General features: G+C 47.0%; 1 protein-coding gene across 1 annotated transcript in view; it reads left to right on the forward strand.

Moving 5' to 3' along the window:
- The window catches only part of LOC138641609 (oocyte zinc finger protein XlCOF7.1-like), a 95,232-nt gene that overhangs the window by 34,310 nt on the left and 33,740 nt on the right, over positions 1-27,182 (forward strand). Inside the window, exon 2 of the mRNA XM_069729125.1 lies at positions 4,552-4,671. Within this exon, the coding sequence (XP_069585226.1) occupies positions 4,554-4,671 (118 nt within the window). The 5' untranslated portion in view covers positions 4,552-4,553. The remainder of the gene's footprint in view (positions 1-4,551; positions 4,672-27,182) is intronic.

Raw genomic sequence — 27,182 nt, forward strand, 5'->3', positions numbered from 1 at the left:
GTCACAGAGAGGTTCTGGTTGCTCAGTGTTCAAACCATGTGCTTTCTTTTCCAGGAAATTTTCTGCTGCTGAGCGTAATTATGATGTGGGCAACCGAGAGTTGCTGGCCATGAAGTGGGCATTCGAGGAGTGGCGTCATTGGCTTGAGGGTGCTAAGCATCGCGTGGTGGTATTGACTGATCATAAGAACCTTACTTATCTTGAGTCTGCCAAGCGCTTGAATCCTAGACAGGCCCGTTGGTCGTTATTTTTTGCTCGTTTTGATTTTGTGATTTCATACCTTCCGGGCTCTAAAAATGTGAAGGCGGATGCTCTGTCTAGGAGTTTTGTGCCCGACTCTCCGGGGTTATCTGAGCCGGCGAGTATCCTCAAGGAAGGAGTCATTGTGTCTGCCATCTCCCCTGATTTGCGGAGAGTGTTGCAGAAATTTCAGGCTAATAAACCTGATCGTTGTCCGGCCGAGAAACTGTTCGTCCCTGATAGGTGGACTAGTAAAGTTATCTCTGAACTTCATTGTTCGGTGCTGGCCGGTCATCCAGGAATCTTTGGTACCAGGGAGTTGGTTGCTAGATCCTTCTGGTGGCCATCTCTGTCACGGGATGTGCGTGCTTTTGTGCAGTCCTGTGGAATTTGTGCTAGGGCTAAGCCCTGCTGTTCACGTGCCAGTGGGTTGCTTTTGCCCTTGCCGGTCCCGAAGAGGCCTTGGACACATGTTTCGATGGATTTCATTTCTGACCTTCCCGTTTCTCAAAAAATGTCGGTCATTTGGGTGGTCTGTGATCGCTTTTCTAAAATGGTCCATCTGGTGCCCTTGGTTAAATTGCCTTCCTCCTCTGATTTGGTGCCTTTGTTCTTCCAGCATGTGGTTCGTTTACATGGCATTCCTGAGAATATTGTTTCTGACAGAGGTTCCCAGTTTGTCTCGAGGTTCTGGCGAGCCTTTTGTGGTAGGATGGGCATTGACCTATCTTTCTCCTCGGCCTTCCATCCTCAGACTAATGGCCAGACCGAACGAACCAATCAGACCTTGGAAACATATCTGAGATGTTTTGTTTCCGCTGACCAGGATGATTGGGTGTCATTTTTGCCGTTGGCTGAGTTCGCCCTTAATAATCGGGCCAGCTCGGCTACCTTGGTCTCTCCATTTTTCTGCAATTCTGGGTTCCATCCTCGTTTCTCTTCAGGACAGGTTGAGTCTTCGGACTGTCCTGGTGTGGATTCTGTGGTGGACAGGTTGCAGCAGATCTGGACTCAGGTAGTGGACAATTTGACCTTGTCCCAGGAGAAGGCTCAGCTTTTCGCTAATCGCAGACGCCGTGTGGGACCCCGACTTCGTGTTGGGGATCTGGTTTGGTTATCTTCTCGTCATATTCCTATGAAGGTTTCCTCTCCTAAATTTAAACCTCGTTTTATTGGTCCGTATAGGATTTCTGAGATTCTCAATCCGGTGTCTTTTCGTCTGACCCTCCCAGACTCCTTTTCCATACATAATGTATTCCATAGGTCGTTGTTGAGGAGATACGTGGCACCTATGGTTCCATCTGTGGAGCCTCCTGCCCCTGTTTTGGTGGAGGGGGAATTGGAGTATATTGTGGAGAAGATTTTGGATTCTCGTGTCTCTAGACGGAAACTCCAGTATCTGGTCAAATGGAAGGGTTATGCTCAGGAAGATAATTCCTGGGTTTTTGCCTCTGATGTCCATGCCCCAGATCTTGTTCGTGCCTTTCATGTGGCTCATCCTGGTCGGCCTGGGGGTTCTGGTGAGGGTTCGGTGACCCCTCCTCAAGGGGGGGGTACTGTTGTGAATTCTGTGGCTGAGTTCACTTCTGTGGTCACAAGTGGTATTGCAGTCTCTGGGCTTCCTCCCTCAGGTGTTTTGGTGAGCTCGTTGGCTGCCTTGCTATTTAGCTCCACCTGAGTCTGTCTTCCTTGCTCCTTGTCAATGTTCCAGTGTTGGATCTGAGCTACTGCATCTTTCCTTGGGCCTGCTGCTCTGCTAGATAAGTGCTTCTAGTTTGTTTTCTGTTTTTTCTGTCCAGCTTGCTATTAACTTTTGCTGGAAGCTCTGAGAAGCAAAGGGGTGCACCGCCGTGCTGTTAGTTCGGCACGGTGGGTCTTTTTGCCCCTTTGCGTGGTTTTCGTTTTAGGGTTTTTTGTAGACTGCATAGTTCTCTTTGCTATCCTCGCTCTGTCTAGAATATCGGGCCTCACTTTGCTGAATCTATTTCATTCCTACGTTTGTCTTTTCATCTTGCTAACAGTCATTATATGTGGGGGGCTGCCTATTCCTTTGGGGTATTTCTCTGAGGTAAGTCAGGCTTGTATTTCTATCTTCAGGCTAGTCAGCTCCTCAGGCAGTGCCGAGTTGCATAGGTAGTGATAGGCGCAATCCACTGCTGCTTATAGTTGTGTGAGGATAGATCAGGTACTGCAGTCTACAGAGATTCCACGTCTCAGAGCTCGTCCTATTGTTTTTGGTTATTGCCAGATCTCTGTATGTGCGCTGATTACTGCACGCTGTGTTGCCTGATTGCCAGCCATAACATGTAACATTCCAGAACACATAGCAGTGGCCTTCATGGACTCCGATCATAATGCAGCCGCTTCCTGTGTCTGGGATTGGCTGCGGTGCTGATGTCATATCGGCAGTGCTGCAGCCAATCAGTGACCTGAGTGGGGTATTACATGTACATGGGGACCCAACGCTCTGACCTGCTGAGCTCACTGATTGGCTGCTGTGCTGTTGAGTGGACCTCAACACTGCAGCCAATCCCAGATGCCGGGAGCAGAGGCAACACTCCGGGAAGATGAGTACAGATTATTTAGAATAACTTGGAGCCGGTGACCAATATTTACTTAAAGAGAACAATCCTTTTAACTAAGAACCACATGTTCAGTTTAGTATTTGTTTCATAGCTGCAAAAGAAATACAGGTGCTTCCAACAAAATTAGAAAATCATCATAAAGTGAATTTATTTCAGTTCTTCAATTCAAAAAGTGAATCTCATATATTCTATAGAGTCATTACACACAGAGTGACCTATTTAATGTGTTTATTTCTGTTAATGTTGATGATTATGGCTTACAGCCAATGAAAACCCAAAAGTCATTATCTCAGTAAATTAGAATACTTTATAACACCAGCTTGAAAAATGATTGTAAAATCTGAAATGTTGTCAGTAAATGCGCTGAATACTTGGTCGGGCTCCTTTTGCATCAATTACTGCATCAATGCGGCGTGGCATGGAGGCGATCAGCCTGTGGCATGGCTGGGGTGTTATGGAAGCCCAGGTTGCTTTGATAGCAGCCTTCAGCTCGTCTGCATTGTTGGGTCTGGTGTCTCATCTTCCTCTTGACAATACTCCATAGATTCTCTATGGGTTTAAGGTCAGGTGAGTTTGCTGCCAATCAAGCCCAGTGATACTGTTGTTTTTACACCAGGTATTGGTACTTTTGGCAGTGTGGACAGGGGGCGAGTCCTGCTGGAGAATGACATTTCCATCTCCAAAAAGCTTGTCGGCAGAGGGAAGCATGAAGTGCTCTAAAATGTCCTGGTAGACGGCTGCGCTGACTTTGGTCTTGATAAAACACAGTGGACCTACACCAGCAGATGACATGGCTCCCCAAACCATCACTGATTGTGGAGACTTCACACTAGACCTCCAGCAGCTTGGATTGTGGCCTCTCCACTCTTCCTTCAGACTCTGGACCTTGATTTCCAAATGAAATGCAAAATGTACTTTCATCTGAACACAACACCTTGGACCACTGACAACAGTCTAGTTCTTTTCTCCTCGGCCCAGGTAAGACTCTTCTGGCATTGTCTATTGAACATGAGCTGTTGACACAAGGAATGCGACACTTGTAGCCCATGTCCTGGAGACGTCTGTGAGTGGAGGCTCTTGAAGCGATGACTCCAGGAGCAGTCCACTCTTGGTGAATCTCCCCCACATTTTTGAATGGCCTTTTCTTAACAATCCTTTCCAGGCTGCGGTTATCCCGGTTGCTTGTGCACCTTTTTCTACCACACTTTTTCCTTCCATTCCACTTTCCATTAATATTCTTGGATACAGCAGTCTGTGAACAGCCGGCTTCTTTACCAATGACCTTTTGTGTCTTCCCCTCCTTGTGGAGTGTGTCAGTGACGCCTTCTGGACATCTGTCAGGTCAGCAGTCTTCCCCATGATTGTGGAGCTACTGAAACAGACTAAGGGACATTTATAAACACTTAGGTGCCTTTGCAGGTGTTATTTGTTAATTATTCTAATTTTATGGGATAATTACTTTTGGGTTTTCATTGGCTGTAAGCCGTAATCATCAACATTAACAGAAATAAACACGTGAAATAGATCACTCTGTGTGTAATTACTCTATAGAATATATGAGTTTCACTTTTGTATTGAAGAACTGAAATAAATTAACTTATTGATGATATTCTAATTTTGTGAGAAGCACCTGTATTAGTTTCAGATGTGCTGTCCATGTCTTTTTTTTCTCCAGTTATGTTGACTTTTCTTTCCATCTATAACTTTTCTATTATTTATTTCACAGTTATGAAATCTGGTGAAGATCTGATGAATCTTAATTCTGCAGCCATAATGGAGAAAGAAGAGCGTGATGTGCGGGGTGATGTGCGGGGTGATGAGCGGTGCGCGGAGGACGATCTGACAGGTAATTGCCCCAGGGAGGAGCCACCATTAAATAAAGAAAAGAGTCACGTTCTCCTCATTCTCCGGACAAGACAGTTCTGGGACAGAGGGTTTATGTTTTCTTCAGCCGTAGATTTCCCCGTTCAGATAAATACAGGTGATATCTGGAGATAATGTGATAGCGCTATATGTGATAACACCGCTGTGCATCTATAATATGGGTGTAAGATACAGCGGGAACATGGAGGTGAGGAGCGTGACCGGGCCGATATCTTTATCATCTACTGTCACTACTGATGAGGGGGAGGATTTGTCCAGTTTTGGGACTATGGAGCCATTAGCTGTTATTAGACACATACTGTATGTAGTGATGTTCGTGTGGACACAGCTATACCGGAGTCTGCCCACAGCTGTCTCTCCCGATTCGGCCATATGTTCATCTCTTCTTTATATAGCGAGAGAAGAAATCCGCTCTCAGACTTCTCTGGCAGTAATTTAATATCCAAGAAAACAGAAGCGTCCGATCGGAAGAATGGGGAAGTGTTATCCCTGACAGGACACTTTTATCACTATTTTAAAATGCAGTGGCAGGTGGTGTTGTGAATTCTGTGGCAGAGCTCCCTCCTGTGGCCACAAGTGGTACTGCGGCTTCTGAGTCTCCTTCCTCAGGTGATGTGGTGATGTCGTTAGACGTTTCCTATTTAGCTCCACCTGGTGCTTTGATCCTGGCCTCTTGTCAATGTTCTAGTGTGGGTCTAGCTTCCTCCTGGATCGTTCCTGTGGCCTGCTGCTCTGCATAAGCTAAGTTGCGCTTGTGTTATTTTTTGGTTTGCTGTTTTTTCTGTCCAGCGTGCTCTTTTTGTTTTTGTTGCTTGCTGGAAGCTCTGGGACGCAGAGGGTGTACCTCCGTGCCGTTAGTTCGGTACGGAGGGTCTTTTTGCCCCCTCTGCGTGGTTGTTAGTAGGGTTTTGTGTTGACCGCAAAGTTACCTTTTCTATCTTCGGTCTATTCAGAAAGTCGGGCCTCACTTTGCTAAATCTGTTTCATCTCTACGTTTGTCTTTTCTTCTCACTCACAGTCATTATATGTGGGGGGCTGCCTTTTCCTGTGGGGAATTTCTTTGAGGCAAGTTAGGCTTGTTTTCCTCTTAGGCCTAGCTAGTTTCTCAGGCTGTGCCGAGTTGCATAGGTAGCGTTAGGCGCAATCCACGGCTGCCTTTAGTTGTGGTACGATAGTATAGGGATTGCGGTCAGCAGAGTTCCCACGTCTCAGAGCTCGTCCTATATTTTTGGGTTATTGTCAGCACACTATTTGTGCTCTGAACTTCAGCATCCATTGTGGTTCTGAATTACCATTTCAGGACAGTGTGGGATGTCTGACCGCAGCTCCATTCATTCTCTTTGGGGCTTCCAAAAAAAAACAAGTGCAGCCACAGAGTGAATGAATGGCTCAGTGATCTAGTCGGACATGCCACTCCAGTCTAATGGGGATAAAAAGTTCCACATTTTGCTGAATGGGTCCAAGCAGTCAGACCCCCACCAATCAATACGTTATCACTTATCCTGTGGAGAGGTGATTACTTTTTTCCACAGGAAACCCCCTGTCAGTGCATCTCCGCCGCTGTGCACAAATCATTAAAACGCTAATGGAAATAAAGAATCTTCTCCTAATTAATATCAGAGAGAACAAACGACCGCCATACACAACACAATCCTCTATACCAAGACCAATAATACCACATACAGGAGGAAATACCACCACACCATGACCAGACCACATAGTGACCGAATAATACTACATACAAGGGACAAATACCACCGCACCATGTCAAGACCACATATTACCACCACATAGTGATTGAATACTACAATACTGATCAGTAATAAAAAAAATAAAAAAAAGCACAATACTATGACCATAAGTGCCAGTATTCACAGGAGATCTGTACTTAGTATGCAGTGTCTGTGTAGAGGTAATACAGAGATCACTGGTGACATTGTACACAGGACCTCTGTATATAGTATACAGTGTATGGTGTCAGTGTATAGGTAACACTTACTCACCAGTGACGTCTCTAGGTGAAGTCCTTCATCTTTCATCCAGCACAGACCGCCATCACTTCATTCAGCCAGGACTCGTCTCTGCAGGAAATAACACTGTTATCTCGAGCTCTGCTTGCAGAACACATGACTTAATTTTTCACAACTTCTACATTACACCACATGAAGAAAAAAAGGCGATATACGTGTCACTCTGCACAGTAACAGGACCGCCCCCCATTTAAAACAGTATCCTCAAAAAACAAAATAAATACATCACTGCATTAATAATATCCTTTAATTATCCCCTATGGTAATAATATTCCCCACCCTGGCCCCGTTTATCTCATTCCTGGCTTCAGCCATATGTTCTCCCATTCTGCCCTCATGAGTATCCATTCTACCCTATATGATCTCCCCATCCTGCCCCATCTGTCTCCATCGTATCCATCCTGCCCCATGATCCAATCCTGCCCCATGTCTTTCATTCTGCCCGGTGTCTCCAATCATGCCCCGTATCTACATTCTGCCCATGCCTCCAGTCCTGCCCCCAGTGTGTCCAGCAATCTGCCCCAGTGTGTCCAGCATATTACCCCTAGTGTGTCCAGCATATTACCTCCAGTGTGTCCAGCATATTACCCCTAGTGTGTCCAGCATATTACCTCCAGTGTGTCCAGCATATTACCCCTAGTGTGTCCAGCATATTACCCCCAGTGTGTCCAGCAGTCTGCCCCAGTATGTCCAGCATATTGCCCCAGTGTCCAGCAATCTGCCCCAGTGTGTCCAGCAATCTGCCCCAGTATGTCAAGCATATTGCCCCAGTGTGTCCAGTATTGCCCCCGGACAGTGTGTCCAGCAATCTGCCCCAGTGTGCCCGGCAATCTGCCCCAGTGTGCCCGGCAATCTTCCCCAGAGTGTCCGGCAATCTGCCCCAGTGTGTCCGGCAATCTGCCCCAGTGTGTCCAGCATATTACCCCCAGTGTTTCCAGCATATTACCCCCAGTGTGTCCAGCAATCTGCCCCAGTATGTCAAGCATTGCCCCCAGACAGTGTGTCCAGCAGTCTTCCCCAATATGTCAAGCATATTGCCCCAGTGTGTCCAGCGTTTCCCCCAGTGTGTCCAGCAATCTGCCCCAGTATGTCCAGCATATTGCCCCAGTGTGTCCAGATTTGCCCCCAGACAGTGTGTCCAGCAGTCTGCCCCAGTGTGTCCAGCATATTACCCCCAGTGTGCCCAGCAATCTGCCCCAGTATGTCCAGCACTGCCCCCAGTGTGTCCAGCAATCTGCCCCAGTATGTCCAGCACTGCCCCCAGTGTGTCCAGCAATCTGCCCCAGTGTCCAGCATTGCCGCAGTGTGTCCAGCAATCTGCCCCAGGGTCTCCAGCATTGCCCCCAGACAGTGTGTCCAGCAATCTGCCCCAGTGTGTCCAGCAATCTGCCCCAGTATGTCCAGCACTGCCCCAGTGTGTCCAGCAATCTGCCCCAGTATGTCCAGCACTGCCCCCAGTTTGTCCAGCAATCTGCCCCAGTATGTCCAGCATATTACCCCCAGTGTGTCCAGCAATCTGCCTGTTGTGAATTCTGTGGTCAAGCTCCCTCCTGTGGTCATGAGTGGTACTTCGGCTGGTTCTGTCTATGAGCTTCCGCTGGTGGATGTGAGTGGGGCTGTGGCTTCTGAGTTTCCTTCCTCAGGTGACGAGGTTAAGTCGTTAGGTGCTGCTCTATTTAACTCCACATAGTTCTTTGTTCCTGGCCTCCAGTCAATGTTCCAGTATTGGTCTGGCTCTCTCCTGGATCGTTCTTGTGGCCTGTCTGCCCTGCATAAGCTAAGTTCTGCTTGTGTTACTTTTGTTTGCTATATTTTCTGTCCAGCTTGCTATATTGGTTTTTCTTGCTTGCTGGAAGCTCTGAGACGCAGAGGGAGCACCTCCGTACCGTTAGTCGGTGCGGAGGGTCTTTTTGCCCCTCTGCGTGGTTGTTTGTAGGTTTTTGTGCTGACCGCAAAGCTATCTTTCCAGTCATTATATGTGGGGGGCTGCCTTTTCCTTTGGGGAATTTCTCTGAGGCAAGGTAGGCTTATTTTTCTATCTTCAGGGCTAGTTAGTTTCTCAGGCTGTGCCGAGTTGCATAGGAAGCGTTAGGCGCAATCCACGGCTACCTCTAGTGTGGTATGATAGGATTAGGGATTGCGGACAGCAGAGTTCCCACGTCTCAGAGCTCGTCCTATGTTAGTAACTATCAGGTCACTTTGTGTGCTCTTAACCACTAGGTCCATTGTGGTTCTGAATCACCTGTTCATAACATTACTGGAGGCCCAAAGTACTAATGCTTCTCAATAGAGGGAAAAGAGAAGTTCTGAGACCATTTTTTTTTCTTTGCACTGTGTTTTGTCTTTCTTTTCCCCTTTACATCAGGGTGGTTCAGAACACAGGTGTGGACATGGACATTCAGGGTCTGTCCTCTTTGATGGATAATCTCGCTATAAGTGTTCAGGACATTCAAGATTTAGTGGTTCAGAATCCTATGTTAGAACCTAAAATTCCTATTCCTGAGTTATTTTCTGGAGATAGAGATAAGTTTCTGAATTTCAAAAATAATTGTAAACTATTTCTGGCTTTGAAACCCCGCTCCTCTGGTGACCCAGTTCAACAAGTAAAGATCATTATTTCTTTATTACGTGGCGACCCTCAAGACTGGGCATTTTCCATTGCGCCAGGAGATCCTGCATTATGTGATATTGAGGCGTTTTTTCTGGCGCTCGGGTTGCTTTATGATGAACCTAATTCAGTGGATCAGGCAGAGAAAATCTTGCTGGCTCTGTGTCAGGGTCAGGATGAGGTAGAGATATATTGTCAGAAATTTAGGAAGTGGTCTGTGCTCACTCAATGGAATGAATGTGCTCTAGCAGCAATTTTCAGAAAGGGTCTCTCTGAAGCCCTTAAGGATGTCATGGTGGGATTTCCCATGCCTGCTGGTCTGAATGAGTCTATGTCTTTGGCCATTCAGATCGATCGACGCTTACGTGAGCGTAAAACTGTGCACCATTTGGCGGTATTATCTGAGCATAAACCTGAGCCTATGCAATGCAATAGGACTTTGACCAGAGCTGAACGGCAAGAACACAGACGACGGAATGGGCTGTGTTTTTACTGTGGTGATTCCACTCATGCTATCTCCGATTGTCCTAAGCGCACTAAGCGGTTCGCTAGCTCTGCCACCATTGGTACGGTACAGTCGAAATTTCTTTTGTCCGTTACTTTGATCTGCTCTTTGTCATCCTATTCTGTCATGGCATTTGTGGATTCAGGCGCTGCCCTGAATTTGATGGACTTGGAGTATGCTAGGCGCTGTGGGTTTTTCTTGGAGCCCTTGCAGTATCCTATTCCATTGAGAGGAATTGATGCTACGCCTTTGGCCAAGAATAAGCCTCAGTACTGGACCCAGCTGACCATGTGCATGGCTCCTGCGCATCAGGAGGATATTCGCTTTTTGGTGTTGCATAATCTGCATGATGTGGTCCTGTTGGGGTTGCCATGGCTACAAGTCCATAACCCAGTATTGGATTGGAAATCTATGTCTGTGTCCAGCTGGGGTTGTCAGGGGGTACATGGTGATGTTCCATTTCTGTCTATTTCATCATCCACCCCTTCTGAGGTCCCAGAGTTCTTGTCGGATTACCGGGATGTATTTGATGAGCCCAAGTCCAGTGCCCTACCTCCGCATAGGGATTGTGATTGCGCTATCGATTTGATTCCTGGTAGTAAGTTTCCTAAAGGTCGACTGTTTAATTTGTCTGTGCCTGAGCACGCCGCTATGCGGAGTTACGTAAAGGAATCCTTGGAGAAGGGTCATATTCGCCCGTCGTCGTCGTCGCCATTGGGAGCAGGGTTCTTTTTTGTGGCCAAGAAGGATGGTTCGCTGAGACCTTGTATTGATTACCGCTTTCTAAATAAAATCATTGTCAAATTTCAGTACCCCTTGCCGCTGCTGTCTGATTTGTTTGCTCGGATTAAGGGGGCTAGTTGGTTCACCAAGATAGATCTTCGTGGTGCGTATAATCTTGTGCGCATTAAACAGGGCGATGAATGGAAAACAGCATTTAATACGCCCGAGGGCCATTTTGAGTACCTGGTTATGCCATTCGGGCTTTCTAATGCTCCATCAGTGTTTCAGTCCTTTATGCATGACATCTTCCGAGAGTACCTGGATAAATTCATGATTGTATACTTGGATGATATTTTGGTCTTCTCGGATGATTGGGAGTCTCACGTGAAGCAGGTTAGAATGGTGTTCCAGGTCCTGCATGCGAATTCTTTGTTTGTGAAGGGGTCAAAGTGTCTCTTTGGTGTTCAGAAGGTTTCATTTTTGGGTTTCATTTTTTCCCCTTCTACTATCGAGATGGACCCTGTTAAAGTTCAGGCCATTTATGATTGGACTCAGCCGACATCTCTGAAGAGTCTGCAAAAGTTCCTGGGCTTTGCTAATTTTTATCGTCGCTTCATCAATAATTTTTCTAGTATTGCTAAACCGTTGACTGATTTAACCAAGAAGGGTGCTGATGTGGTCAATTGGTCTTCTGCTGCTGTGGAAGCTTTTCAAGAGTTGAAGCGTCGTTTTTCTTCTGCCCCTGTGTTGTGTCACCCAGATGTTTCGCTCCAGTTCCAGGTCGAGGTTGATGCTTCTGAGATTGGAGCAGGGGCTGTTTTGTCGCAAAGAAGTTCTGATGGCTCGGTGATGAAACCATGCGCCTTCTTTTCCAGGAAGTTTTCGCCTGCTGAGCGTAATTATGATGTTGGCAATCGAGAGTTGCTGGCCATGAAGTGGGCATTCGAGGAGTGGCGTCATTGGCTTGAAGGAGCTAAGCATCGCGTGGTGGTCTTCACTGATCATGAGAACTTGACTTATCTCGAGTCTGCCAAACGGTTGAATCCTAGACAGGCTCGTTGGTCGCTGTTTTTCTCCCGTTTTGACTTTGTGGTTTCGTACCTTCCGGGCTCTAAAAATGTGAAGGCGGATGCCCTGTCTAGGAGTTTTGTGCCCGACTCTCCGGGTTTGTCTGAGCCGGCGGGTGTTCTCAAGGAGGGGGTAATTTTGTCTGCCATCTCCCCTGATTTGCGGCGGGTGCTGCAAAAATTTCAGGCTAATAGACCTGACCATTGCCCAGCGGAGAAACTGTTTGTTCCTGATAAATGGACAAGTAGAGTTATCTCTGAGGTTCATGGTTCGGTGTTGGCTGGTCATCCTGGAATCTTTGGTACCAGAGATTTGGTGGCTAGATCCTTTTGGTGTCCGTCTCTGTCGCGAGATGTGCGTTCATTTGTGCAGTCCTGTGGGATTTGTGCTCGGGCTAAGCCCTGCTGTTCTCGAGCCAGTGGGTTGCTTTTGCCCTTGCCAGTCCTGAAGAGGCCCTGGACACATATCTCTATGGATTTTATTTCGGATCTCCCCGTCTCTCAAAAAATGTCGGTCATTTGGGTTGTTTGTGATCGCTTCTCGAAGATAGTCCATTTGGTACCCTTGTCTAAATTGCCTTCCTCCTCTGATTTGGTACCATTGTTCTTCCAGCATGTGGTTCGTTTACATGGCATTCCGGAGAACATCGTTTCTGACAGAGGTTCCCAGTTTGTTTCGAGGTTTTGGCGAGCCTTTTGTGCTAGGATGGGTGTTATGTTTGCTAATGACAGGTGTTATGAAGGCAATCCAGAAACACAGTGTGCTTAGCGATCAGAGCGCACACAGTGATCTGACAAATACCCAAAAATACAAGAACGAGCTCTGAGACGTGGAAACTCTGTAGACTGCACACCTGATCCTATCCTAAACACAACTAAAAGCGGCTGTGGATTGCGCCTAACGACTACCTAGGCAACTCGGCACGGCCTAAGAAACTAGCTAGCCTGAAGATAGAAAAATAGGCCTGACTTGCCCCAGAGAAATTCCCCAAAGGAAAAGGCAGCCCCCCACATATAATGACTGTGAGTAAGATGAAAAGACAAAACGTAGGGATGAAATAGATTCAGCAAAGTGGGGCCCGATATTCTAGGACAGAGCGAGGACAGTAAAGCGAACTTTGCAGTCTACAAAAAACCCTAAAGCAAAACCACGCAAAGGGGGCAAAAAAACCCCACTGTGCCGAACTAACGGCACGGCGGTACACCCTTTGCGTCTCAGAGCTTCCAGCAAAACAAAAGACAAGCTGGACAGAAAAAAAGCAACAAAAAAGCAAAAAGCACTTAGCTATACAGAGCAGCAGGTCACAGGAACAATCAGGAGAAGCTCAGATCCAACACTGAAACATTGACAAGGAGCAAGGATAGCAGCATCAGGCGGAGTTAAGTAATGAAGCAGTTAACGAGCTCACCAGAACACCTGAGGGAGGAAGCTCAGAAGCTGCAGTACCACTTGTGACCACAGGAGTGAATTCAGCCACAGAATTCACAACAGTACCCCCCCCTTGAGGAGGGGTCACCGAACCCTCACCAGAGCCCCCAGGCCGACCAGGATGAGCCGCATGAAAGGCACGAACAAGATCGGAAGCATGAACATCAGAGGCAAAAACCCAGGAATTATCTTCCTGAGCATAACCCTTCCATTTAACCAGATACTGGAGTTTCCGTCTAGAAACACGAGAATCCAAAATCTTCTCCACAATATACTCCAATACCCCCTCCACCAAAACCGGGGCAGGAGGCTCAACAGATGGAACCATAGGTGCCACGTATCTCCGCAACAACGACCTATGGAATACATTATGTATGGAAAAGGAGTCTGGGAGGGTCAAACGAAAAGACACAGGATTGAGAACCTCAGAAATCCTATACGGACCAATAAAACGAGGTTTAAATTTAGGAGAGGAAACCTTCATAGGAATATGACGAGAAGATAACCAAACCAGATCCCCAACACGAAGTCGGGGACCCACACGGCGTCTGCGATTAGCGAAAAGTTGAGCTTTCTCCTGGGACAAGATCAAATTGTCCACTACCTGAGTCCAGATCTGCTGCGACCTATCCACCACAGAATCCACACCAGGACAGTCCGAAGACTCAACCTGTCCTGAAGAGAAACGAGGATGGAACCCAGAATTGCAAAAAAATGGAGAAACCAAGGTAGCCGAGCTGGCCCGATTATTAAGGGCGAACTCAGCCAACGGCAAAAAGGACACCCAATCATCCTGGTCTGCAGAAACAAAACATCTCAGATATGTTTCCAAGGTCTGATTGGTTCGTTCGGTCTGGCCATTAGTCTGAGGATGGAAAGCCGAGGAAAAGGATAGGTCAATGCCCATCCTACCACAAAAGGCTCGCCAAAACCTTGAAACAAACTGGGAACCTCTGTCAGAAACAATATTCTCAGGAATGCCATGCAACCGAACCACATGCTGAAAGAACAAAGGTACCAAATCAGAGGAGGAAGGCAATTTAGCCAAGGGCACCAGATGGACCATTTTAGAAAAGCGATCACAGACCACCCAAATGACTGACATCTTTTGAGAAACGGGAAGGTCAGAAATGAAATCCATCGAAATATGTGTCCAAGGCCTCTTTGGGACCGGCAAGGGCAAAAGCAACCCACTGGCACGAGAACAGAAGGGCTTAGCCCTAGCACAAATCCCACAGGACTGCACAAAAGTACGTACATCCCGTGACAGAGATGGCCACCAGAAGGATCTAGCCACTAACTCTCTGGTACCAAAGATTCCAGGATGACCAGCCAACACCGAACAATGAAGTTCAGAGATAAGTTTATTAGTCCACCTATCAGGGACGAACAGTTTCTCTGCTGGACAACGATCAGGTTTATTCGCCTGAAATTTTTGCAGCACCCGCCGCAAATCAGGGGAGATGGCAGACACAATGACTCCTTCCTTGAGGATACCCGCTGGCTCAGATAAACCCGGAGAGTCGGGCACAAAACTCCTAGACAGAGCATCCGCCTTCACATTTTTAGAGCCCGGAAGGTACGAAATCACAAAGTCGAAGCGGGCAAAAAATAACGACCAACGGGCCTGTCTAGGATTCAAGCGCTTGGCAGACTCGAGATAAGTCAAGTTCTTATGATCAGTCAATACCACCACGCGATGCTTAGCTCCTTCAAGCCAATGACGCCACTCCTCGAATGCCTACTTCATGGCCAGCAACTCTCGAATGCCCACATCATAATTACGCTCAGCGGGCGAAAACTTCCTGGAAAAGAAAGCACATGGTTTCATCACTGAGCAATCAGAACCTCTCTGTGACAAAACTGCCCCTGCTCCAATCTCAGAAGCATCAACCTCGACCTGGAATGGACACAACACAGGGGCAGAACAAAAACGACGCTTCAACTCCTGAAAAGCTTCCACAGCAGCAGAAGACCAATTAACCAAATCAGCACCCTTCTTGGTCAAATCGGTCAATGGTTTGGCAATGCTAGAAAAATTACAGATGAAGCGACGATAAAAATTAGCAAAGCCCAGGAACTTTTGCAGACTTTTCAGAGATGTCGGCTGAATCCAATCCTGGATGGCTTGGACCTTAACTGGATCCATCTCGATAGTAGAAGGGGTAAAGATGAACCCCAAAAATGAAACTTTCTGCACACCGAAGAGACACTTTGATCCCTTCACAAACAAAGAGTTAGCACGCAGGACCTGAAAAACCATTCTGACCTGCTTCACATGAGACTCCCAATCATCTGAGAAGATCAAAATGTCATCCAAGTAAACAATCAGGAATTTATCCAGATACTCACGGAAGATGTCATGCATAAAAGACTGAAACACAGATGGAGCATTGGCAAGTCCGAACGGCATCACTAGATACTCAAAATGACCCTCGGGCGTATTGAATGCAGTTTTCCATTCATCTCCTTGCCTGATTCTCACCAGATTATACGCACCACGAAGATCTATCTTAGTGAACCAACTAGCCCCCTTAATCCGAGCAAACAAGTCAGATAACAATGGCAAGGGATACTGAAATTTAACAGTGATCTTATTAAGAAGGCGGTAATCAATACACGGTCTCAGCGAACCATCCTTCTTGGCTACAAAGAAGAACCCTGCTCCCAGTGGTGATGACGATGGGCGAATATGTCCCTTCTCCAGGGATTCCTTCACATAACTGCGCATAGCGGCGTGTTCGGGCACGGATAAATTAAATAATCGACCTTTAGGGAATTTACTACCAGGAATCAAATTGATAGCACAATCACAATCCCTATGCGGAGGTAGAGCATCGGACTTGGGCTCTTCAAATACATCCTGATAATCAGACAAGAACTCTGGGACCTCAGAAGGGGTGGATGACGAAATCGACAAAAATGGAACATCACCATGTACCCCCTGACAACCCCAGCTGGATACCGACATGGAATTCCAATCCAATACTGGATTATGGGTTTGTAGCCATGGCAACCCCAACACGACCACATCATGCAGATTATGCAACACCAGAAAGCGAATAACTTCCTGATGTGCAGGAGCCATGCACATGGTCAGCTGGGCCCAGTATTGAGGTTTATTCTTGGCCAAAGGTGTAGCATCAATTCCTCTCAATGGAATAGGACACCGCAAAGGCTCCAAGAAAAACCCACAACGTTTAGCATAATCCAAATCCATCAGATTCAGGGCAGCGCCCGAATCCACAAACGCCATGACAGAAAACGACGACAAAGAGCATATCAAGGTAATGGACAGAAGGAATTTGGACTGTACAATACCAATGACGGCAGACCTAGCGGACCGCTTAGTGCGCATAGGACAATCAGAAATAGCATGAGTGGAATCACCACAGTAGAAACACAGACCATTCAGACGTCTGTATTCCTGCCGTTCAACTCTAGTCATAGTCCTATCGCACTGCATAGGCTCAGGTTTAACCTCAGGCAGTACCGCCAAATGGTGCACAGATTTACGCTCGCGCAAGCGTCGACCGATCTGAATGGCCAAAGACAAAGACTCATTCAAACCAGCAGGCATAGGAAATCCCACCATGACATCCTTAAGAGCCTCAGAGAGACCCTTTCTGAACAAAGCTGCCAGCGCAGATTCATTCCACTGAGTGAGTACTGACCATTTCCTAAATTTCTGACAATATACTTCTATATCATGCTGACCCTGGCACAAAGCCAGCAAATTTTTCTCAGCCTGATCCACTGAATTAGGCTCATCGTACAGCAATCCGAGCGCCAGGAAAAACGCATCGACACTACTCAATGCAGGGTCTCCTGGCGCAAGAGAAAATGCCCAGTCTTGAGGGTCGCCGCGCAAAAAAGAAATAATAATCAAAACCTGTTGAATAGGATTACCAGAAGAATGAGGTTCTATCTCCAAAAAACAAATCAGGAATAGGAATTCTTGGTTCTAACATAGATTTCTGATCAATAGTATCTTGAATTTTTTGTACATTTATAACGAGATTATCCATTGAAGAGCACAGACCCTGAATATCCATGTCCACACCTGTGTCCAGAATCACCCAAATGTCTAGGGGAAAAAAAAAAAAGTGAACACAGAGCAGAAAAAAAAAAAAAAAATGATGTCAGAACTTTTTCTTTCCCTCTATTGAGAATCATTAGTTTGGGCTCCTTGTACTGTTATGTTTGCTAATGACAGGTGTTATGAAGGCAATCCAGAAACACAGTGTGCTTAGCGATCAGAGCGCACACAGTGATCTGACAAATACCCAAAAATACAAGAACGAGCTCTGAGACGTGGAAACTCTGTAGACTGCACACCTGATCCTATCCTAAACACAACTAAAAGCGGCTGTGGATTGCGCCTAACAACTACCTAGGCAACTCGGCACAGCCTAAGAAACTAGCTAGCCTGAAGATAGAAAAATAGGCCTGACTTGCCCCAGAGAAATTCCCCAAAGGAAAAGGCAGCCCCCCACATATAATGACTGTGAGTAAGATGAAAAGACAAAACATAGGGATGAAATAGATTCAGCAAAGTGGGGCCCGATATTCTAGGACAGAGCGAGGACAGTAAAGCGAACTTTGCAGTCTACATAAAACCCTAAAGCAAAACCACGCAAAGGGGGCAAAAAAAACCCACCGTGCCGAACTAACGGCACGGCGGTACACCCTTTGCGTCTCAGAGCTTCCAGCAAAACAAAAGACAAGCTGGACAGAAAAAAAGCAACAAAAAAGCAAAAAGCACTTAGCTATACAGAGCAGCAGGTCACAGGAACAATCAGGAGAAGCTCAGATCCAACACTGAAACATTGACAAGGAGCAAGGATAGCAGCATCAGGCGGAGTTAAGTAATGAAGCAGTTAACGAGCTCACCAGAACACCTGAGGGAGGAAGCTCAGAAGCTGCAGTACCACTTGTGACCACAGGAGTGAATTCAGCCACAGAATTCACAACAGATGGGCATTGATTTGTCTTTTTCCTCGGCTTTCCATCCTCAGACAAATGGCCAGACTGAACGTACCAATCAGACCTTGGAAACATATCTGAGATGTTTTGTTTCTGCCGATCAGGATGATTGGGTGTTTTTTTTGCCTTTGGCTGAGTTCGCCCTTAACCCCTCTGTGACCTTAGACGTACTATCCCGTCGAGGTGCCCTGGGCTTATCTGACCCTGGACGGGATAGTACGTCATAGCCGATCGGCCGCGCTCACGGGGGGAGCGCGGCCGATCGCGGCCGGGTGTCAGCTGCTTATCGCAGCTGACATCCGGCACTATGTGCTAGGAGCGGTCACGGACCGCCCCCGGCACATTAACCCCTGGCACACCGCGATCAAAGATGATCGCGATGTGCCGGCGGTGCAGGGAAGCACCGCGCAGGGAGGGGGCTCCCTGCGGGCTTCCCTGAGCCCCCCGCAGCAACGCGATGTGATCGCGTTGCTGCGAGGGTCTCCTCACCTCCCTCCCTGCTCGAGCCCCGGATCCAAGATGGCCGCGGATCCGGGTCCTGCAGGGAGGGAGGTGGCTTCACAGAGCCTGCTTAGAGCAGGCACTGTGAAGGCTGCAGCGCTGCATGTCAGATCAGTGATCTGACAGAGTGCTATGCAAACTGTCAGATCACTGATCTGTGATGTCCCCCCCCTGGGACAAAGTAAAAAAGTAAAAAAAAATTTTTCCAAATGTGTAAAAAAAATAAAAAAAAATATTCCAAAATAATGAAAAAAAATAAATAAATATTATTCCCATAAATACATTTCTTCATCTAAATAAAAAAAAAAAACCAATAAAAGTACACATATTTAGTATCGCCGCGTCTGTAACGACCCGACCTATAAAACTGTCCCACTAGTTAACCCCTTCAGTAAACACCGTAAGAAAAAAAAAAAAAAACGAGGCAAAAAACAATGCTTTATTATCATACCGCCGAACAAAAAGTGGAATAACACGCGATCAAAAGGACAGATATAAATAACCATGGTACCGCTGAAAGCGTCATATTGTCCCGCAAAAAAAGAGCCGCCATACAGCATCATCAGCAAAAAAATAAAAAAGTTATAGTCCTGAGAATAAAGCGATGCAAAAATAATTATTTTTTCTATAAAATAGTTTTTATCGTATAAAAGCACCAAACCATAAAAAAATGATATAAATGAGGTATCGCTGTAATCGTACTGACCCGAAGAATAAAACTGATTTATCAATTTTACCAAACGCGGAACGGTATAAACGCCTCCCCCAATAGAAATTCATGAATAGCTGGCTTTTGGTCATTCTTCCTCACAAAAATCGGAATAAAAAGCGATAAAAAAATGTCACGTGCCCAAAAATGTTTTCAATAAAAACGTCAACTCGTCCCGCAAAAAACAAGACCTCACATGACTCTGTGGACCAAAATATGGAAAAATTATAGCTCTCAAAATGTGGTATTGCAAAAAATATTTTTTGCAATAAAAAGGGTCTTTCAGTGTGTGACGGCTGCCAATCATAAAAATCCGCTAAAAAACTCGCTATAAAAGTAAATCAAACCCCCCTTCATCACCCCCTTAGTTAGGGAAAAATAAAAGAAAATGTATTTATTTCCATTTTCCCATTAGGGCTAGGGTTAGGGCTAGGGTTAGGGCTAGGGCTAGGGTTAGGGCTAGGGTTAGGGCTAGGGTAAGGGCTAGGGCTAGGGTTAGTGCTAGGGTTAGGGCTAGGGTTAGGGCTAGGGTTAGGGCTAGGGCTAGGGTTAGGGTTAGGGCTAGGGTTAGGGCTAGGGTTAGGGCTAGGGTTAGGGTTAGGGTTAGGGCTAGGGTTAGGGCTAGGGTTAGGGTTAGGGCTAGGGTTAGGGCTAGGGTTAGGGCTAGGGTTAGGGTTAGGGTTGGGGCTACAGTTAGGGTTGGGGCTAAAGTTAGGGTTAGGGTTTAGATTACATTTACAGTTGGGAATAGGGTTGGGATTAGGGTTAGGGGTGTGTCAGGGTTAGAGGTGTGGTTAGGGTTACCGTTGGAATTAGGGTTAGGGGTGTGTTTAGATTAGGGTTTCAGTTATAATTGGGGGGTTTCCACTGTTTTGGCACATCAGGGGCTCTCCAAACACGACATGGCGTCCGATCTCAATTCCAGCCAATTCTGCGTTGAAAAAGTAAAACAGTGCTCCTTCCCTTCCGAGCTCTCCTGTGTGCCCAAACAGGGGTTTACCCCAACATATGGGGTATCAGCGTACTCAGGACAAATTGGACAACAACTTTTGTGGACCAATTTCTCCTGTTACCCTTGGGAAAATACAAAACTGGGGGCTAAAAAATAATTTTTGTGGGAAAACAAAAAGATTTTTTATTTTCACGGCTCTGCGTTATAAACTGTAGTGAAACACTTGGGGGTTCAAAGTTCTCACAACACATCTAGATAAGTTCATTGAGGGGTCTAGTTTCCAATATGGGGTCACTTGTGGGGGGTTTCTACTGTTTAGGTACATTAGGGGCTCTGCAAACGCAATGTGACGCCTGCAGACCAATCCATCTAAGTCTGCATTCCAAATGATGCTCCTTCCCTTCCGAGCCCTCCCATGCGCCCAAACGGTGGTTCCCCCCCACATATCGGGTATCAGCGTACTCAGGACAAATTGGACAACAACATTTAGGGTCCAATTTCTCCTGCTAACCTTGGAAAAATACAAAACTGGGGGCTAAAATATAATTTTTGTGGAAAAAAAAATATTTTTTATTTGCATGGCTCTGCGTTATAAACTGTAGTGAAATACTTGGGGGTTCAAAGCTCTCACAACACATCAAGATGAGTTCCTTAGGGGGTCTACTTTCCAAAATGGTGTCACTTGTGGGGGGTTTCTACTGTTTAGGTACATTAGGGGCTCTGCAAACGCAATGTGACGCCTGCAGACCATTCCATCTAAGTCTGCATTCCAAATGGCGCTCCTTCCCTTCCGAACCCTCCCATGCGCCCAAACGGTGGTTCCCCCCCACATATGGGGTATCAGCGTACTCAGGACAAATTGGACAACAACTTTTGGGGTCCAATTTCTCCTGTTACCCTAGGGAAAATACAAAATTGGGGCTAAAAAATAATTTTTGTGGGAAAAAAATTTTGTTTTATTTTTATGGCTCTGCATTATAAACTTCTGTGAAGCCCTTGGTGGGTCAAAGTGCTCACCACACATCCAGATAAGTTCCTTAGGGGGTCTACTTTCCAAAATGGTGTCACTTGTGGGGGGTTCCAATGTTTAGGCACATCAGTGGCTCTCTAAACGCAACATGGCGTCCCATCTCAATTCCTGTCAATTTTGCATTGAAAAGTCAAACGGCGCTCCTTCCCTTCCGAGCTCTCCCATGCGCCCAAACAGTGGTTTACTGCCACATATTGGGTATCAGCGTACTCGGGACAAATTGGACAACAACTTTTGAGGTCCAATTTCTTCTCTTACCCTTGGAAAAATAAAATATTGGGGGCAAAAATATAATTTTTGTGAAAAAATATGATTTTTTATTTTTACGGTTCTGCATTATAAACTTCTGTGAAGCACTTGGTGGGTCAAAGTGCTCACCACACCTCTAGATAAGTTCCTTAGGGGGTCTACTTTCCAAAATGGTGTCACTTGTGGGGGGTTTCAATGTTTAGGCACATCAGTGGCTCTCCAAACGCAACATGGCGTCCCATCTCAATTCCTGTCAATTTTGCATTGAAAAGTCAAATAGCGCTCCTTCCCTTCCGAGCTCTCCCATGCGCCCAAACAGTGGTTTACTGCCACATATGGGGTATCAGCGTACTCAGGACAAATTAGACAACAACTTTTTGGGTCCAATTTCTCCTGTTACCCTTGGTAAAATAAAACAAATTGGAGCTGAAGTAAATTTTTTGTGTAAAAAAGTTAAATGTTCATTTTTATTTAAACATTCCAAAAATTCCTATTAAACACCTGAAGGGTTAATAAACTTCTTGAATGTGGTTTTGAGCACCTTGAGGGGTGCAGTTTTTAGAATGGTGTCACACTTGGGCATTTTCTATCATATAGACCCCTCAAAATGACTTCAAATGAGACGTGGTCCCTAAAAAAAAATGGTGTTGTAAAAATGAGAAATTGCTGGTCAACTTTTAACCCTTATAACTCCCTAACAAAAAAAAAAATTGGTTCCAAAATTATGCTGATGTAAAGGAGACATGTGGGAAATGTTACTTATTAAGTATTTTGTGTGACATATCTCTGTGATTTAATTGCATAAAAATTCAAAGTTTGAAAATTGCGAAATTTTCAAAATTTTCGCCAAATTTCCGTTTTTTTCACAAATAAACGCAGGTACTATCAAAGAAATTTTACCACTATCATGAAGTACAATATGTCACGAGAAAACAATGTCAGAATCTCCAGGATCCGTTGAAGCGTTTCGGAGTTATAACCTCATAAAGGGACAGTGGTCAGAATTGTAAAAATTGGCCTGGTCATTAACGTGCAAACCACCCTTGGGGGTAAAGGGGTTAATAATCGGGCCAGCTCGGCTACTTTGGTTTCGCCGTTTTTCTGCAATTCTGGTTTCCACCCTCGTTTCTCTTCAGGGCAGGTTGAGTCTTCTGACTGTCCTGGTGTGGATACTGTGGTGGATAGGTTGCAGCAGATTTGGACTCATGTGATGGACAATTTGACATTGTCTCAGGAGAAGGCTCAACGTTTCGCTAACCGCAGGCGCTGTGTGGGTCCCCGACTTCGTGTTGGGGATTTGGTTTGGTTGTCATCTCGTTATATTCCTATGAAAGTTTCCTCTCCTAAGTTTAAGCCTCGTTTCATTGGTCCGTATAGGATTTCTGAGGTTCTTAATCCTGTGTCTTTTCGTTTGACCCTTCCAGCTTCTTTTTCCATCCATAACGTATTCCATAGGTCATTGTTGCGGAGATACGTGGCACCTGTGGTTCCATCCGTTGATCCTCCTGCCCCGGTTTTGGTTGAGGGGGAGTTGGAGTATATAGTGGAGAAGATTTTGGATTCTCGTATTTCCAGACGGAAACTTCAGTACCTGGTTAAGTGGAAGGGTTATGGTCAGGAAGATAATTCCTGGGTCTTTGCCTCTGATGTTCATGCTGCCGATCTGGCTCGTGCCTTTCATTTGGCCCATCCTGGTCGGCCTGGGGGCTCTGGTGAGGGTTCGGTGACCCCTCCTCAAGGGGGGGTACTGTTGTGAATTCTGTGGTCAAGCTCCCTCCTGTGGTCATGAGTGGTACTTCGGCTGGTTCTGTCTATGAGCTTCCGCTGGTGGATGTGAGTGGGGCTGTGGCTTCTGAGTTTCCTTCCTCAGGTGACGAGGTTAAGTCGTTAGGTGCTGCTCTATTTAACTCCACCTAGTTCTTTGTTCCTGGCCTCCAGTCAATGTTCCAGTATTGGTCTGGCTCTCTCCTGGATCGTTCTTGTGGCCTGTCTGCCCTGCATAAGCTAAGTTCTGCTTGTGTTACTTTTGTTTGCTATATTTTCTGTCCAGCTTGCTATATTGGTTTTTCTTGCTTGCTGGAAGCTCTGAGACGCAGAGGGAGCACCTCCGTACCGTTAGTCGGTGCGGAGGGTCTTTTTGCCCCTCTGCGTGGTTGTTTGTAGGTTTTTGTGCTGACCGCAAAGCTATCTTTCCTATCCTCGGTCTATTCAGTAAGTCGGGCCTCACTTTGCTAATATCTATTTCATCTCTGTGTTTGTATTTTCATCTTAACTCACAGTCATTATATGTGGGGGGCTGCCTTTTCCTTTGGGGAATTTCTCTGAGGCAAGGTAGGTTTATTTTTCTATCTTCAGGGCTAGTTAGTCTCTCAGGCTGTGCCGAGTTGCATAGGAAGCGTTAGGCGCAATCCACGGCTACCTCTAGTGTGGTATGATAGGATTACGGATTGCGGTCAGCAGAGTTCCCACGTCTCAGAGCGCGTCCTATGTTAGTAACTATCAGGTCACTTTGTGTGCTCTTAACCACTAGGTCCATTGTGGTTCTGAATCACCTGTTCATAACATCTGCCCCAGTATGTCAAGCATTGCCCCCAGACAGTGTGTCCAGTAATCTTCCCCAGTATGTCAAGCATATTGCCCCAGTATGTCCAGCATATTGCCCCAGTGTGTCCAGATTTGCCCCCAGACAGTGTGTCCAGCAATCTGCCCCAGTGTGTCCAGCATATTACCCCAGAGTGTCCAGCATTGCCCCCAGACAGTGTGTCCAGCAATCTGCCCCAGTGTGTCCAGCATATTACCCCCAGTGTGTCCAGCAATCTGCCCCAGTATGTCCAGCACTGCTCCCAGTGTGTCCAGCAATCTGCCACAATATGTCCAGCACTGCCCCCAGTGTGTCCAGCAATCTGCCCCAGTGTCCAGCATTGCCCCAGTGTGTCCAGCAATCTGCCCCAGGGTCTCCAGCATTGCCTCCAGACAGTGTGTCCAGCAATCTGCCCCAGTATGTCCAGCACTGCCCCCAGTGTGTCCAGCAATCTGCCCCAGTATGTCCAGCATATTACCCCCAGTGTGTCCAGCATATTACCCCCAGTGTGTCCAGCAATCTGCCCCAGTATGTCAAGCATTGCCCCCAGACAGTGTGTCCAGCAATCTTCCCCAGTATGTCAAGCATATTGCCCCAGTGTGTCCAGCATTTCCCCCAGTGTGTCCAGACTTGCCCCCAGACAGTGTGTCCAGCAATCTGCCCCAGTGTGTCCAGCATATTACCCCCAGTGTGTCCAGCAATCTGCCCCAGTATGTCCAGCATTGCCCCCAGTGTGTCCAGCAATCTGCCCCAGTATGTCCAGCACTGCCCCCAGTGTGTCCAGCAATCTGCCCCAGTATGTCCAGCACTGCCCCCAGTGTGTCCAGCAATCTGCCCCAGTGTGTCCAGCAATCTGCCCCAGTGTCCAGCATTGCCCCAGTGTGTCCAGCAATCTGCCCCAGGGTCTCCAGCATTGCCCCCAGACAGTGTGTCCAGCAAGCTGCCCCAGTGTGTCCAGCAATCTGCCCTAGTATGTCCAGCACTGCCCCCGGTGTGTCCAGCAATCTGCCCCAGTATGTCCTCCAGCACTGCCCCCAGTGTGTCCAGCACTCTGCCCCAGTGTCCAGCATTGCCCCCAGTGTGTCCAGCAATCTTCCCCAGTGTCCAGCATTGCCCCAGTGTGTCCAGCAATCTGCCCCAGTATGTCCTCCAGCACTGCCCCCAGTGTGTCCAGCAATCTGCCCCAGTGTCCAGCATTGCCCCCAGTGTGTCCAGCAATCTGCCCCAGTATGTCCAGCACTGCCCCCAGTGTGTCCAGCAATCTGCCCCAGTATGTCCTCCAGTACTGCCCCCAGTGTGTCCAGCAATCTGCCCCAGTGTCCAGCATTGCCCCCAGTGTGTCCAGCAATCTGCCCCAGTGTCCAGCATTGCCCCAGTGTGTCCAGCAATCTGCCTCAGTATGTCCTCCAGCACTGCCCCCACTGTGTCCAGCAATCTGCCCCAGTGTCCAGCATTGCCCCCAGTGTGTCCAGCAGTCAGCCCCAGTGTGTCCAGCATTGCCCCAGTGTGTCCAGCAATCTGCCCCAGTGTGTCCAGCATTGCCCCAGTGTGTCCAGCAATCTTCCCCAGTATGTCCAGTGTTATGTAGGCAATCCAGTGACACAGTGTGCCAGCAATCAGAGCACATACAGTGATCTGATAATAACCCAAAAACAATAGAACGAGCTCTGAGACGTGGAATCTCTGTAGACCGCAATACCTGAACCTATCCTAAACACAACTAAAGGCAGCTGTGGATTGCGCCTGACACTACCTATGCAACTCGGCACAGCCTGAGGAACTGACTAGCCTGAAGATAGAAATACAAGCCTGACTTGCCTCAGAGAAAAACCCCAAAGGAAAAGGCAGCCCCCCACATATAATGACTGTTAGCAAGATGAAAAGACAAAACGTAGGGATGAAATAGATTCAGCAAAGTGAGGCCCGATATTCTAGATAGAACGAGGATAGCAAAGAGAACTTTGCAGTCTACAAAAAACCCTAAAGCAAAAAACCACGCAAAGGGGGCAAAAAGACCCACCGTGCCGAACTAACGGCACGGCGGTACACCCTTTGCGTCTCAGAGCTTCCAGCAAAAACAAATAGACAAGCTGGACAGAAAAAACAGCAACAAAAGCAAAGAAGCACTTATCTAAGCAGAGCAGCAGGCCACAGGAAAGATCCAGAAGCTCAGATCCAACACTGGAACATTGACAAGGAGCAAGGAAGACAGAATCAGGTGGAGTTAAATAACAAAGCAGCCAACGAGCTCTCCAGAACACCTGATGGAGGAAGCTCAGAAGCTGCAGTACCACTTGTGACCACAGGAGTGAATTCAGCCACAGAATTCACAACAGTACCCCCCCTTTGAGGAGGGGTCACCGAACCCTCACCAGAGCCCCCAGGCCGACCAGGATGAGCCACATGAAAGGCACGAACAAGATCTGGAGCATGGACATCAGAGGCAAAAACCCAGGAATTATCTTCCTGAGCATAACCCTTCCATTTAACCAGATACTGGAGTTTCCGTCTAGAAGCACGAGAATCCAAAATTTTCTCCACAATATACTCCAATTCCCCCTCCACCAAAACCGGGGCAGGAGGCTCAACAGATGGAACCATAGGTGCCACGTATCTCCGCAACAACGACCTATGGAATACATTATGTATGGAAAAGGAGTCTGGGAGGGTCAAACGAAAAGACACAGGATTGAGAATCTCAGAAATCCTATACGGACCAATAAAACGAGGTTTAAATTTAGGAGAGGAAACCTTCATAGGAATATGACGAGAAGATAACCAAACCAGATCCCCAACACGAAGTCGGGGACCCACACGGCGTCTGCGATTAGCAAAAAGTTGAGCCTTCTCCTGGGACAAGGTCAAATTGTCCACTACCTGAGTCCAGATCTGCTGCAACCTGTCCACCACAGAATCCACACCAGGACAGTCCGAAGACTCAACCTGTCCTGAAGAGAAACGAGGATGGAACCCAGAATTGCAGAAAAATGGAGAGACCAAGGTAGCCGAGCTGGCCCGATTATTAAGGGCGAACTCAGCCAACGGCAAAAAGGACACCCAATCATCCTGGTCAGCAGAAACAAAACATCTCAGATATGTTTCC

Source organism: Ranitomeya imitator, chromosome 6 (genome assembly GCF_032444005.1).
Source record: "Ranitomeya imitator isolate aRanImi1 chromosome 6, aRanImi1.pri, whole genome shotgun sequence".
Lineage (NCBI taxonomy): Eukaryota > Metazoa > Chordata > Amphibia > Anura > Dendrobatidae > Ranitomeya > Ranitomeya imitator.